This window comes from Lepeophtheirus salmonis, chromosome 10 (genome assembly GCF_016086655.4).
Source record: "Lepeophtheirus salmonis chromosome 10, UVic_Lsal_1.4, whole genome shotgun sequence".
In the NCBI taxonomy this organism is placed as follows: Eukaryota; Metazoa; Arthropoda; class Copepoda; order Siphonostomatoida; family Caligidae; genus Lepeophtheirus; species Lepeophtheirus salmonis.
Window position 1 is genome coordinate 12806219 of NC_052140.2, and position 13502 is coordinate 12819720.

Genomic DNA, 13502 nt, shown 5'->3' on the forward strand with positions numbered 1-13502 from the left:
AAAAAGGGCGATTATCCTTTTGATTAAACTCCACGTCTCGATTGTGTTTTGCAGCCTAAAGTTATGACATATTTAACTGGATTCCGGTGTCAGAACAAGAAAATATTATTTGCTTCAATCTATTATTTCAATATTCTGTATATATAATTTATTGTTATTATTTATATGATTCCAATTGTTTAATTTTGTATATTTAACATAAATGTATTATATAAATGTAGATTATATTTAATTAAAGCCTTCTTTTTTAAACCTGGAACTTAAAATATATTTCGGTCGTTTCATTAAATTCTGAAATAAGGTTCATAATGAATTATAATTTCATGGAGTGTGACGTTATAAAATCTACTGTAACAATTAAGTCAATTATACGTAGTATATCTTCATTAAACATTTTGCTAATAAATACTTTCTTTATACCCTCAAAAATCATAATAAAGCAGGCAGATGATGATCACATCAGTATTTTAAACAATGATACCATATGTCTTTTTTTTCCCCTTCTCCTTGCACGCGTTTTTCTCTACAATATTATTTGCCAATCTATTATTTCAATATTCTGTATTATAATTTATTGTTATTATTTATATGATTCAAACTTTCCGGTGTCAGAACAAGAAAATATTATTTGCTTCAATCTATTATTTCAATGTATTATTTATTGGTATATTTATATTTCCAATTGTTTAATTTTGTATATTTAACATAAATGCATTATTATATTATGTAGATTATATTTAATTAAAGCCTTTAGTTATGGTATAACCTTGTATTTCTATTAACCTTGATTGATCACTGAATGTTTTCTTTCCTTATAGTAATTAATTTGATTGATTTACTGCCCCCGGTAATGGCTGACTTGAAATTATGTGAGGAGAGCTCGTTTAAGCAATCTATAGTTATCGATAGCTACAGTTCAGTCTTAAAAACTTATAAAATTTGTTATTTAATCACGTCAAACATCCTTTTATATATATTAATCAGTTCTACCACTGCCAGTTGGAAGGACCGAGGTTTTTAAGGACCGGTCCTAAGGCTGGAACTGGACCAAATAAATAAGGACTAACACAGCACTAGTGGGTGTAGTATTGAAAGTGTTCTTGAACACGTGTTTCGAAGAGTACACATAAGGGAAATGATCCTCTTAAAAAATTGCATTCTAGTTTACAGGGAACTATTTCACACCAAACTAATATTTATAGGGAACTGATAAAGTGAGTAAACATATAGTTTTATTTTTGATGTCAAAATTGTCGAAATCCTCGTGAGCGTAAGTTTAAAAAATGTATAAGTTGTTAACTCGAATTAAAATGAAGATATGAGTGTTCTTATTAATAATTTCTCCCTATTTTGAAAATTCTAACGTATTAGCAAGCAAGAAACACTAGTTTTTATAGTGATCTCTGTCAGCAGATATAATATCAAACTTGCCAACATATAGTTTTATTTTTGATTTTCACTTGAAGAATTAGACAATTTCCACATCACAATGAAACAAGGTTTATAAATCAAAAAAGTATTCATAATATTAGTACACAATTAAAGTTTTACACATTTTTGGAAATCATATCAAATAGGTAAGGAAGGGATTCGTGTGAAGAAAAAACTAAGTATGGCAATTAGAAAAGGAAACACTGCTGTTGCGCTTACTCTTTCTTCTTTTTTGTTCCTCTCTACTAATAAGACAAAGTTTCACTCCTGGGAATTAATAATAACATCAACTTTTGCTTCCTACAATCTAAAAGGGAATTAGGGCATTTTATTATACGACCATAAGATGCAGTTTGACTGAATTGAGTAAAACATCTGTTCTTTTATCAAAAAAAAACAACTTATTAATTGACGTAAAAAAGTCTTTAAGAATTTGATTTAGTCAACTTAAGAGTCATCTAGGGAGTAAAAAATAATTTATGCATATATTAATGTCTGTGTATATGAAAACAAGTCACCGGGTGCGCTGTAAGTAGTCTTTTATGATGTATATAATTAATCATGTAAATTCGGTGTATTATTTTTTAGCTAGCCCGTTCATTTGTAATTGGTAATATAAAAAATGAATTTTCTTTTCCTTATGATTGTTATTATTTAATTCCTGACACGGGGGGGGGGGCTTTTTCCCCCACAGCTTAACTTGTTTTTTTTTTAGAAAAAAATCATAAATAAAAAGAGCTCCCCATAACCATTTTTCTCTATATTTTTGATTCCTTAAAATGTCTCGATTTTGGGGGAGGGGGCTATAGCCCCTCCAGCCACCACCCCTGCGGATATCCCTCCTGAGTAGTGTACATCCTTTTCTAAATAGATTCAATTATATCAAAAACCTGATTGAACATTTGTATGTGCTCATAAAAGACACGTAATCCTGAGGATTTGTTGCGGAGTTATAATTGTAAGTCCTCGTTGGCTCAGAGTAGAATTAGGCATCGACATAGGAGTAACTCTAGAAAATTGACTTATTTGGCTACTACCATATGATTACAGGGCTTTTATCTGATTCTTTTCGGAGGAGGAAAGGTTGAGTGATACAATAAAGGTAACGACTTGAACTATGCGATTTTCATTATAGAGGGGAGTCCCCAAAACACTTTTCATTCATTACTTATCTGGAACGGTATTTCTTATTAGTGTGTTCCTTTAATTTGTAACTTTAAGTAGATTCATTTTTGTCCAAAGACAACTGCAAGTTCCTAAATAACTGATAATTTGATGTACTTTAAATGAACCAGTTATGACCCTTTTGAGCAAATCAGGATCATCATTGACATCTGTCAAAAGCTCATAAGTGATGCCCATGCGACGATTCTTTTTGTCAAAATTAAGCAGTTTCGGGGAAAAATTCTCTGATACTCGTCTCATGGCCAAAAGATTGGGAAAAAAATCATGGCACGAGTCAACCGATATGTCAACATCCTCAGAAATTTTTCTAATAGTCATTCGACTATTTTCAAGAACAATTTTTTTCATTGCTTCAACGTGATGGGGTGTCCAAGAGCGAGGCTCATCATTGGCATCTTCCCAGCCATCTTGGTAGAATTTGTACCACTTATACACATATTTTTTTATTCAAAACAGTTTCACCATATCCCACTGTCAACATTTTAATTGTTTCGGAGCACTTAATTTCATTTTTTACGCAAAATTTGACGCAATTTCATTGATCCATTTTTTTAATAGCAAAAAATCCCTCAACGCACAAAATACTTCGAAACCATTATGCCTCTCACCAACAAACTAAACATATTATATAGCTTTTAAACTTTAAATATATGTGTTTTTTTTCAAATGCACTAATATAAAAATATCTAGCATACAAAATATTCGTTGCCCGCAAAATTTGAACACACTTTGTATATAAAATACAATTTTGAACTATTGATTATTTTGCAATCGGTTGATATAATATTAACAAAACCCACTCAGTGAGAATAAATTTGAGATATTGCAAGGCTCCATATAAAGTAGACAATTGCAAGAAGTGCTGCAATTTTCTTCGCATTGTTTTAAAGAAGAAAACAATGCGAAGAAAATTGCATAAAGTATGTTCCTTATCCAGAGCCATGGAATTCTAGATCCCTAGAATAATCACTCATTATAGAATTTCAACAAAATTAATACTATAAATAGATGTGTGTCTGAGATCACTTAATCAATAATGTAGCCTCCCTTAGTGGCAATGATGGCTTCCAAGCGGCGGAAGAAGGGCTGGCAACCACTGTGGATATCGTACTCTGTCATGGTGTCATTCAAAAGAGTGGTGCAATAGTGGAGAGGGATGTCTTTCATTGTTCGTGTCAAAATTGGGCTCTCTACCCTCACAAGGCTCTTTCCACCTAATTTTTTATTAGTTCTTTGGACAGTCTACTGTTAAACCTTGAGATATCGTGCATGTACCCTCATGGACTTGAGGAGATTGGCCTGGGCTGTTTTCTTCAACTCCTCTAGGTCCAGTTTTGCCTTTTTGAGAAACCCCCTTCTTCCTTTATGAAATTATGAACTTGCTGACGGCAAGCCCAACTGCTGGGAGTGCTCGAATGGAAATTTGTCGATCACGTTCAATTGTCCTTTTCTCGACGTGTACGTAAGCTCAGGTTTTTTTGTTTAATACCTAATTGTTCATGCTTTAATATATCGAAATATGAATTAATTTCAATCACTCAAACTTCATTAATTATTGAATTAGTAAGTGTTTAGATTTCAATGGACCACCTGGTATAATATAAATCCTAATCCACTATAACACAGTGAAATTCAATAATTAGTTCAACATCATGAAAATTCTTTATATTTATTTATCAAAAAATATTATTTAGTCTAATTTTTAAAATTTCTTACTCAAATTTGATAACTGTTGGAACTCTAACTATGTGCGGAGAGTTGCAACATTTGCCAAGCTACATTTAAATGCAACTCGATGATGGAAAACTATTGAGGGATATAGCACTTACAGTAATAGATTCCAACAATAGCATATATTATAATTTACATATAGGGGTGTTGTGTTAAAATTTGGTGAATCTATGTCACACCATCACGGGGAGTAGCTGAGACAACAAGAAAAAGTGTTGGAACTCTTTTACTCAACATATATAAAAAATTATATGTACACGCATAATAAATAATTCTACGATACAAAATTAATTGATAATTTAATAAAACTTTTATTCAAAATCAAGCCACTAAAAAAAAAAAAATCTTATAAACTTGTTGTTAATTATTCATTATTACTATTGAAGAATGAACACAAGTAGTCCGAGATAATTTCGTGAAGAGTTTAGTTTTTGTAACATGCAGACATTATGTATTATTATTTGGGCACTTCTAGAGGAACATATATTACACATAATCATTAAATATGTAGTTTTCTCTACCCGTCACTTGAACTAGCTCTCTTGAAAAAGAAGAAGACTTTGGCCATGAATGACACGGAATTTCACAAATTAATCGGCATGTTGTAGAAAATATCTGCACATGACCGACGACTTTTATGTATTAATAAAAATGATACTGATTGACGATAGATTTCAATGAAGTATTAATGATTAATTAATCAATAGACATAATTGAAATAAAACAAAGAATTAAATAACTTTGAATCTCAATAAATCTTGGAATGGATCCGAGAAGAAAGCCCCAGGGGAATATGTAATGTTCATTTTCTTCAGCCAATAGCTTTTCTCCCAGTGATTAATAGGCTCCTCTCACATGCTGTTTATATATCATTGTTACATTTAAGACCATATAATTTTTACGTTTGTTTTTGAATTCGGATCTCATATTTCAAATACTCATAACTTTTTTTTATAATACTGGCTGATACCAAGAGATTTTCCCAGAGAGGCAACCAGACACAAGGAGATACTGATTAGGAGAAAATGCGGTAGAAAGAACAACTTCATCATGTCGACCGGTAACAGTGCCAAGCTCTGTAAGCTGTCTTTGTTCAGTACTGAGACAACGATTCAACTCACTACATTTAGAATCAAATCCTAGCAATCTTATACCGAAACCAAAGGGTGAGCAAATGATTCGCCCATCTGAGCTAAAGCTCACTTCTTTTATAAGTCCTCTACCAGTATTAGATTCTTCTATATAATGAGTCAAACGGTTTATATTACGATGAATACGTGGGTTTTTTGGCATAGATGTGTTGGAACTTGATGAAGAAGAAGATGACAATGAAGACGGGCCAATAAGAAATATTTGATTGTTGTCGGGGGATATCAAGAAAATCCTGCTGCTTCCTTGATTATTATCAGATTCGTTATTTTGCCTTTGTGTGTGATTTTGAAAATCCTCTATCATTCTTTGGACGGACATTCTTAGAGAAGAAAATCCCAGCTCAGCAGAGGGTCTCCTTTCGGTTTCTTCGTTCGAATTATCCTCCACTTCCTCCCCGTCTCCTCCTCCACCTCCTCCAACCCCAGCACCTCTCCTTCTGTGAAAACGAATAGGGATTATATGGTCTAATGACTCTGGAGATGATAAAGAATTCGACATAAAGTTGGATAGACGAGAGAAAATATTTTCGGAATTGGAAGGTTGGGGAGCCTCATTTGAAAAAGAAGGACTACGTTGATCTGACGAAGAAGATGATATCATTTCATCCTCTAAAGGGTTTGTAGGATAACTATGAAGATCATGGACACAGCACCACTGAAAGGAAAAAAAAAAAATATATATATATATAATTAAAGTGTTGGATTGTATTTATCACATACTTCAGAACGATTATCCGAAGAAATATTACGAGAGACTACAACCCAACCCTGGGGATGAACTTGAAGACTAGCTATGGTTTCCGCATCATTATTAGGAGCAAAATCTGATATGATTTCCGTACGATTACGAGCAGCATGAAATAAGTGAGTATAATTGAGAGCATCTGGAATGGGACGACCCGAAACTTGTAGCAATCTATATAAGTTGGGCTAATAGAAATAAATAATATTAGTCGAATAAGAGAACGAGTCAGAGCTGTTGGGCTACCTTGAAACCCTCCAAATCCTTTTTAAGAGTTTTTAAAGATAAATCGTGAATAATGAGGATATAGCCGTTCATTGTGGAGATGACCATTTGATCCCCACTTGGAGTTAACCTCATTCGCATGAGGGCATTGAGATATAAAATTTTAGAGTAATCATCCCCCCGCTCTGAATATTTATTGATATCCCAGGTAAAGATGGCTCCATCAAACCCTGAGGTGACGAGCAAATTCTCCTTAAAGGAATACTCAATGTTTTTGACCCAATTGGCATGTCCTTTTAAAGATCGGACTTTAGTTTTGAGGTAGCGAGCGTCCCATAGGGCAACAGTTGTGTCATCAGAGCATGTAGCAAAGGATCTCGAGTCTAGAAAGCGGACACAGTTAACACAGCCGTCATGAGCGTTTACAATGGTATTGACTAATTTGCGTGAATTGGGATCGAAGAGAAGAACACTCGTATTTTCTGTGGCTGCCGCTAGAAGGGACCTAAAAGAAGGAGATTATTAGTGTATGGGTCTTGAAAAGAGTGGCTGCGGCGGGGCGGGCAGGAGAATGTACCCTTCTGTATTGAACTCCAAGTTGTAAATCCCTCCTGGGGGATGCGTTCCGTCCTTTTTGGGGTCGAAAATGTTGGGGAACTGAAGGGTTTCTTCCACGGGACTGGATTTCAGTAGGTTTTTGTAGTTTTGTTGCACAACGGCGTTCACATCAGTGGAGAAACCCGTGGCACGCGTGCTTAGAAGGCCCATCTCTCTATTGAGCAGGTACCGAGGATATGCCCCATCCCCCATCAAAAGACTCCAAGAACAACGTCTCCGTCTACGAGGAACATAGGAATGACTATGAGGCATCTAGGCTCTAGTAGATTCAGAATATATGTAATGTAACTGATATAGTCCAAATTAGTCCCAATTGCATCGATTTCCCGAATTTATAAGAGAAACTCAGAAATCCTTTCAAGAAGAAGTGAAATAAAATAATACCTACGAAATAGCACTAAAAAAGAAATAGAATTTAAAGTCAAGAGTGGATAGAAACAGACAGAGAGAGAAAGAGAAGAATTCAATAGAGTAAGGAAAGAAAAAGAAAAGAGTCTGAGCAATGCTGCTGCTAATCGGTAGCATTTTTTAGCAGGCCCGTTTTTTGGAGTTCACATACTGTAGAGTGTCTTTTTTCCCCTAAGCTGCTGTCATTCTTATTTAGTTCCTGAGCAGTGAACTTCTAATAATGAGTTCAAATAATAATATCTGGAGTGATGAAAAGTCTCAGTCACTCAACCTCACGTGGGGGATTGGGGGGGGTATTTTTTTATACCTAAACCCAAGGTAAATAGAAATGCAAGGCTAGACCATCATGTAATCGGGGTTGTTAGAATTTTCAATCTGATGTATTGTACCGACTGCTGCGCAAGACAGGCGGATTTTGACAAAACACGCAACCACTCATAGTCTATGACGTCCCATTTGTAAGAATTTACAATTTAATGTATGGTACCGACTGCTGGGCAAGAAAAACAGATTTTGACAAAACACGCAACCACTCGTCTACTATGACGTCAATATGAAAAGCGTGGTGGAAGTCAAACATCAGTCATACACGCGCTATGGTATAACCTTGTATTACCATTAACCTGGGCTAAACCTAGTTTTGAATCGTTCCTAGGGCTGATTACATAATCAGACTTTTTTTATCAGTCCGATCTTTTTTTACCATTTAACGGCCCAAATGGTTCTAGCTATTTTTTTTATTTGCTTTACTCCTAGCTACGATTGAATAATATAAAAACGAAGAAAATAATAAATGATATCCAGAACGCAACACACTTTCTACTTTAAACTTCAGATATCTAATAACTTGTCTCTTTGAAATAGGTTATGCTATACAGCGGAAAGGACATAGTTAGTAACTCTTGTAGAAACCCATTAAAACCGACAAGGACTGTTCCTAGGACAACAAATTTTATTATTACCAGACGGATTGGACTGCAGTCCTTTTAACTTTTTTTTAGACCGATCCAACACTAGCAAACCTTAATCGGGTTTATACAATATTGCTAGAGATATCATTTGTGTAAGAGAACGAGAAAAAAACGGGAACAGGACATATTCTATTACTGAATTAAGACCCTTGTTAAAATCAGCTGCCTGCTATATGATTTTGGAGGAAGAAAATGAATTACCCCTATTAAGAAGAGAACCTTTTTCATTTAAAGTATCATTAGTGCAGGGAAAATATTATAATTTTATTTAAATTCATATATATATTTATTTTATTATGCATTTTTAAATTAATTTACCCCAAAGATAAGCAATAATTCTTCCTTTAGAGGGAGATGTTAACACTCCCACGACTTATTAAATAATGAACAGAAAAGAAGAAAGAGCATACACAACAACCGTTTTTCCTTTTCTAATCATTGCGCTAAGTTTTTTCTTTACGCAAATACCTTATTTGAACATTGTTCCCTTGTTATTTCACACCGATCATCCATAACTAGATTTTTTATCTACTCTCAACCTCGAATGTTGAAGGAAAATGACCTTCTGCATTTTTTTTTGTTGCAGCTATTCATTACTATTTAGAGAAAAGTTATTAGTTATAATATACATTAAATTAATATTTCTAACAAAAGAAATATCAATGACACCAATATATAATACATTTTTTGGGCTCACAATAATACGTAAAGCCAGCTGTTCGATTTGAAAAAGCGAACCGTATACATACGAAACAGAATAAAAAATTTTATGTGCTTATAAAAGACGTATTTGTTACGAAGTTAACATTGTGAATCCTTGGTGGACTCATGTTATACTTGAGGGTCCACATCGAAGTAACTTTGTCCTTGTGTATTTCCTCCTCTCTTTCTAGACACATCTGCTTGTAGCTAATCTAATGAAATGTCATAACAGCTAAGCTGCTCTCCTTCAAAAACATTCTTCAAATTGTCAGGGTTACCATGTTGATTTTTGATATCATGTATGAAAGGCGTTTTTGATTATGTTGCATATGTGGATACAAAAAAAATGAAGGTTATGGTGTTACTTTGGTAGCATAAAAATATGTACTGTTTTTTGTAAGCTGTCGATGTCTCTGCTTCTTTTCTCTTAATCATAAACACAAATTTTAACTTAGATATTGAATAATTTCCTTGCAATTAGATTGTTAAGTTGGTGGTTAATTCTTTCTCCATGACGATTTTTGAAACCATGCTACTTTGATAGGAAATTGATTTGCTCTCGCTCATCTGCAGAAAATTTGGTTGGATACATATTGTGTAATTGTGTAAATAGGTAAGATATGAGGTGTTAAAATTTCAATTTGCTGAATTTGAGATCACTCTTTTGCACTGCAGTCCATCCCACAAAAAGAACGTTTTTCATATAGAGTATTTTTACGTCACGTCATCATTGTTGATGTCGGTCATTTTAGGGCCTATACTACTATGTTTTATAACAATGAAAATCCTTTTTCATTAATATGAAGGAATCTAATAGACAATTGGATCTCAAAATGACACCAAAAAATAAAAGGAAATAAATCATATTGTCTATAAAAATGTTATTGCTCAATTCCCTTGTTTTATTATATAATAATTAATATCGGATCCTAAAATGTATTAAAACTATGTTATGCAATCTTATTTTCGTGTTGTAGATACAATTTAACTATTTAAATGGAAAGAATAAGATATTTTTATCTAATTATCCTCCTTTTCCCGTCTCTAATCGATTAACTAAATATAAAAATTGTACCAATCTAGCCATTTTTAGTACTTATTACAAGTATTTAATTCAAATATCCGTGTTTATCTACTACATTCAATTAGTATTCAATGCAGGTATTGAGTCTTTCCTTATTATTAAAGCCATTTGATAGAGTTTAATAAAGATTTATTGGAAATTTGTTCATTTTAAGAATTAAAAATATCAATTCTAAGGCCCCAAAATGGCCGTCATTTTTAGTTATGATGCAATTTATGACGTCAAAGCTCCCTATTAAATAAGGGAAAGAGAGCAGAGTTGCGAGAGAATAAAGTAAAGAAAAGTTTCAATTGGCTTGTTTCTCAAAGATGACGTCATTTACGCTGATGCAAATTGTATCATCTGATTGGAGTTAGTGATGCTTTGGTCTTTTATTTTAGACACGGGCGGAGAGTTCTAATCCCCTAAGTAAAGAATGACAGACGGTTTCTATCTTCCCGTATCACCCCTAATTCAACTTGATTCAACTCCATCTTAACTCATCCCCTCTTCTCGACGACACAACTCCATATCAAACACCTGAAATGTCTCTCCGATCCGTGATGTTGAGCCGCCGATTAGTCCAACAAGCAATGATGCAAAGACGTGGCTACGCAGAAATGTCTTTAACCTTCGCCGCTCCCAATGGCGTTCACTATAACGAAACCATAGTGAAGCAAGTGGATATTCCCAGTTTCTCTGGCTCCTTCGGTATTCTTCCGGATCACGTTCCTTCCTTAGCTGTTCTTAAGCCAGGCGTAATCTCCGTCTTCGAAGAAACTGGAGATGTGGCCAAGTTTTTTGTATCGAGCGGATCAGTGACGATTAATGCGGATTCGACTGTTCAGATCTTGGCCGAAGAGGCTCATCCTCTTGCGGATTTGGATCCCGCTGCTGCCAAACAAGCACTGAGTGATGCTCAAGCATCACTAGCCTCTGCTGCTTCTGATGCAGAAAAGGCTGAAGCTGAAATTGAAGTAGAAACCGCGGAAGAGCTTCTTAAAGCTCTAGCTTAAATCTATCATGTCTTGACGTTCTCTTTAGTTGTATTATTATATCTGACAACTCTTGTTATTTTAATTTGTCATTAGTTTTAAATGATCCATGTGAAATGTATTATATGATCATTCCTTTAGAGTTATGGGATGAGTCTCTCAAACTTCTTCTAGTAATTATTCCTCTTGAGTATCAAATAACTTCCTATCCCCTAACAAAATCTTAGAGCGTTTGTCACTGACGTCAGAAATTGGATTATTATTAAAAGAGACTCCATCTTGGGGGCTATTAGTACAATACTAATAAAATGTACAAATTTCCAATTAAACTTCATAAAACTGCACCTAATGTCTTTAAGAATAAATAAAGACCCAATATCTGCATTGAATACTGCTTGATGCCAATTATTAACATTGACATTAAATCAAAGGAATACGTGCAAAAAAATACCTAAAAAAAGGTATATATATTTTTTTTGATCGATTTTGGACGGGAAAAGTAGGATAATTAGATAAAAAGATATTTAGTTAGTTTATATATACTTAAGGGAAATAAGATCATATAACGATCTTTTATTTGTTGGTCCCATTTTGACGTACAATAGTTCACTATTTTCCATAATATTAACGCAAAAAGGGTTTTCATTGTGATAAAACTTGGTTTTCTTTGTCCCCAAAATGGATGACATCAAAATTGTGACGTCGCGTCAAAACGTTCTTTAAACCCAAACGATCAGAAGAGTCTAATTCAGTTTTTAAACGATTTTATTATCATCTATGCACATAAAAAATCCTTAGCCATTCAAATAATTGTTCCTTAAAAACTCTCTTGATAGAATATCTGCTTGTCTTATAGGCTCTGGAACTCTATAGTTAGAAGCGGAAAGTACCAAGTCTTTAGCTGTATCTAAATCAATTTTATGTCCGATAGATACATAGATGGGTTTGGATGCCTCGCTCTGGGTTCTTAGAGCCATACCGAGTATTTCACCATTCATAGCATTTGAAGTGATTAAGAAAGAGTCGCCTCGTTTACTCATTGATGCAATCTTTTTTTTGTGACTCTCATCGTTTGCTATTCCGTCTTCGGGGAGCATATATAGATTTTTTGCTACACCTACGGTGGGTATGTCGAGAGCTAGTCCAATATGACAGGCAAGTCCACATCGTTGAGGATGAAGGATCCCGTTTCCATCTGCGAATATGACATCAGGTCTTATTTGGGGAGCACTGACGGTTATTTGATGTCTGATTAAATCTATCAATGGCTCTGCTTCTCTGAAAGCCAGGAATCCTGCCAGATAGGGAGCATTTAGTTCGATCATTTTTACGTTTGCTGGACAGAGGAAATGATATTAATTTTAATTTACTCTTTCTACGCACTATCAGTATTGTAAATTATTTATACTATAACTAATTTAAGTTTAATCATGTAAGATCTACTTGTCCAAGGAGTTCTGCATACAAATGAATTCTGAATAGGTCATAAAAGTATTGATTGAACCAAGGGAGTTCCAATAAAGGAGGGGAAATGGTCGTGAAAATAGTGTCACTAGGGGAAAATGGGATATCATTTACTTATATTAAGCAAAATTTGTAATATTTTGTGTAATAGACGAAAGTTTTTGCCAAGATGTTTAATATTTAATCAAAGAAAAAATATATCTATTAAAAACTAAAGATATTAAAAAAAAAAGTCCATAACTTAAATTTGAACGTTCTTTCGAAAATAACCCCTTCCCAATGAAAAACTCTAAACACAGCTCTTCCTGGGACTATACTCTAACTCCTCAAACATTTTCATTCCATACCCCTGCTCATTAATAATTAATTAACAAACTTGGCGGCATGGTTCCCTTTCATTTTACTTCCAAAGATTAGCAACAAGGTAAAATATATCTTGTGTACAAACTGCGATGTATGTACGAGTTGCAACTTGTATAAGCACATTGTACAAGTTACAATTTCTTCGTCTTAAAATACATCATTTTATTACATTAGTCATTCTAATGACCAACTATACATTGATACTATCATTTCATTTTGATCCATTAAAAAATACATGGCTATTGTGTATTTATGAGTAATATAACTGCAGGTATTAGAACCTTATAATGCGCCACAGAGTACTTATATTTTATTCATTTGTACAACAATACTCAAAATGACACCATTAATATATTGCTCCTTCATAAAATAATCAATTATTGCATTATCATTATCCCCAGTACTGTAAATCTTTCATTTAAAATTATTCATCTAATTTTGTGGTTGCAAAGT

General features: G+C 33.9%; 3 protein-coding genes and 1 long non-coding RNA gene across 4 annotated transcripts; 1 reads left to right on the forward strand and 3 right to left on the reverse strand.

The window, feature by feature from the left end:
* Positions 1-4638: 4638 nt before the first annotated feature.
* LOC121125191 (DDB1- and CUL4-associated factor 10 homolog) lies at positions 4639-8147 on the reverse strand. Its single transcript, XM_040720326.2, has 4 exons — positions 7043-8147; positions 6487-6970; positions 6219-6428; positions 4639-6153 (listed from the first exon to the last, which is right to left on the reverse strand). The coding sequence occupies exons 1-4, from the start codon at positions 7333-7335 to the stop codon at positions 5299-5301; spliced, it is 1842 nt and encodes a 613-aa protein (XP_040576260.1). The 5' UTR covers positions 7336-8147; the 3' UTR covers positions 4639-5298.
* Positions 8148-8705: 558 nt separating this feature from the next.
* On the reverse strand, positions 8706-10543 carry LOC139906479 (uncharacterized). The gene is made up of 2 exons (XR_011782026.1): positions 9825-10543; positions 8706-9731 (listed from the first exon to the last, which is right to left on the reverse strand). It is a non-coding gene; the product is annotated as an uncharacterized lncRNA (long non-coding RNA).
* Positions 10544-10673: 130 nt separating this feature from the next.
* ATPsyndelta (ATP synthase, delta subunit) lies at positions 10674-11386 on the forward strand. The gene has a single exon (XM_040720196.2). It carries the CDS (start codon positions 10773-10775, stop codon positions 11241-11243), a length of 471 nt encoding a protein of 156 aa, XP_040576130.1. The 5' UTR covers positions 10674-10772; the 3' UTR covers positions 11244-11386.
* Positions 11387-12016: 630 nt separating this feature from the next.
* Positions 12017-12547, reverse strand: LOC121125096 (endonuclease V). Its single transcript, XM_040720195.2, has one exon. It carries the CDS (start codon positions 12545-12547, stop codon positions 12017-12019), a length of 531 nt encoding a protein of 176 aa, XP_040576129.2.
* Positions 12548-13502: the final 955 nt, after the last annotated feature.

Excerpts from the sequence above, each read along its gene's own strand:
- LOC121125191 (XM_040720326.2), bottom strand. The coding sequence starts at position 7,335 with ATGCCTCATAGTCATTCCTATGTTCCTCGTAGACGGAGACGTTGTTCT. Across the intron at positions 6,971-7,042 it reads TTGGAGTTCAATACAGAAGG|GTCCCTTCTAGCGGCAGCCA; the intron begins GTACATTCTCCT and ends TCCTTCTTTTAG. Across the intron at positions 6,429-6,486 it reads AGGATTTGGAGGGTTTCAAG|CCCAACTTATATAGATTGCT; the intron begins GTAGCCCAACAG and ends TATTTCTATTAG.
- ATPsyndelta (XM_040720196.2), top strand. The coding sequence starts at position 10,773 with ATGTCTCTCCGATCCGTGATGTTGAGCCGCCGATTAGTCCAACAAGCA.
- LOC121125096 (XM_040720195.2), bottom strand. The coding sequence starts at position 12,547 with ATGATCGAACTAAATGCTCCCTATCTGGCAGGATTCCTGGCTTTCAGA.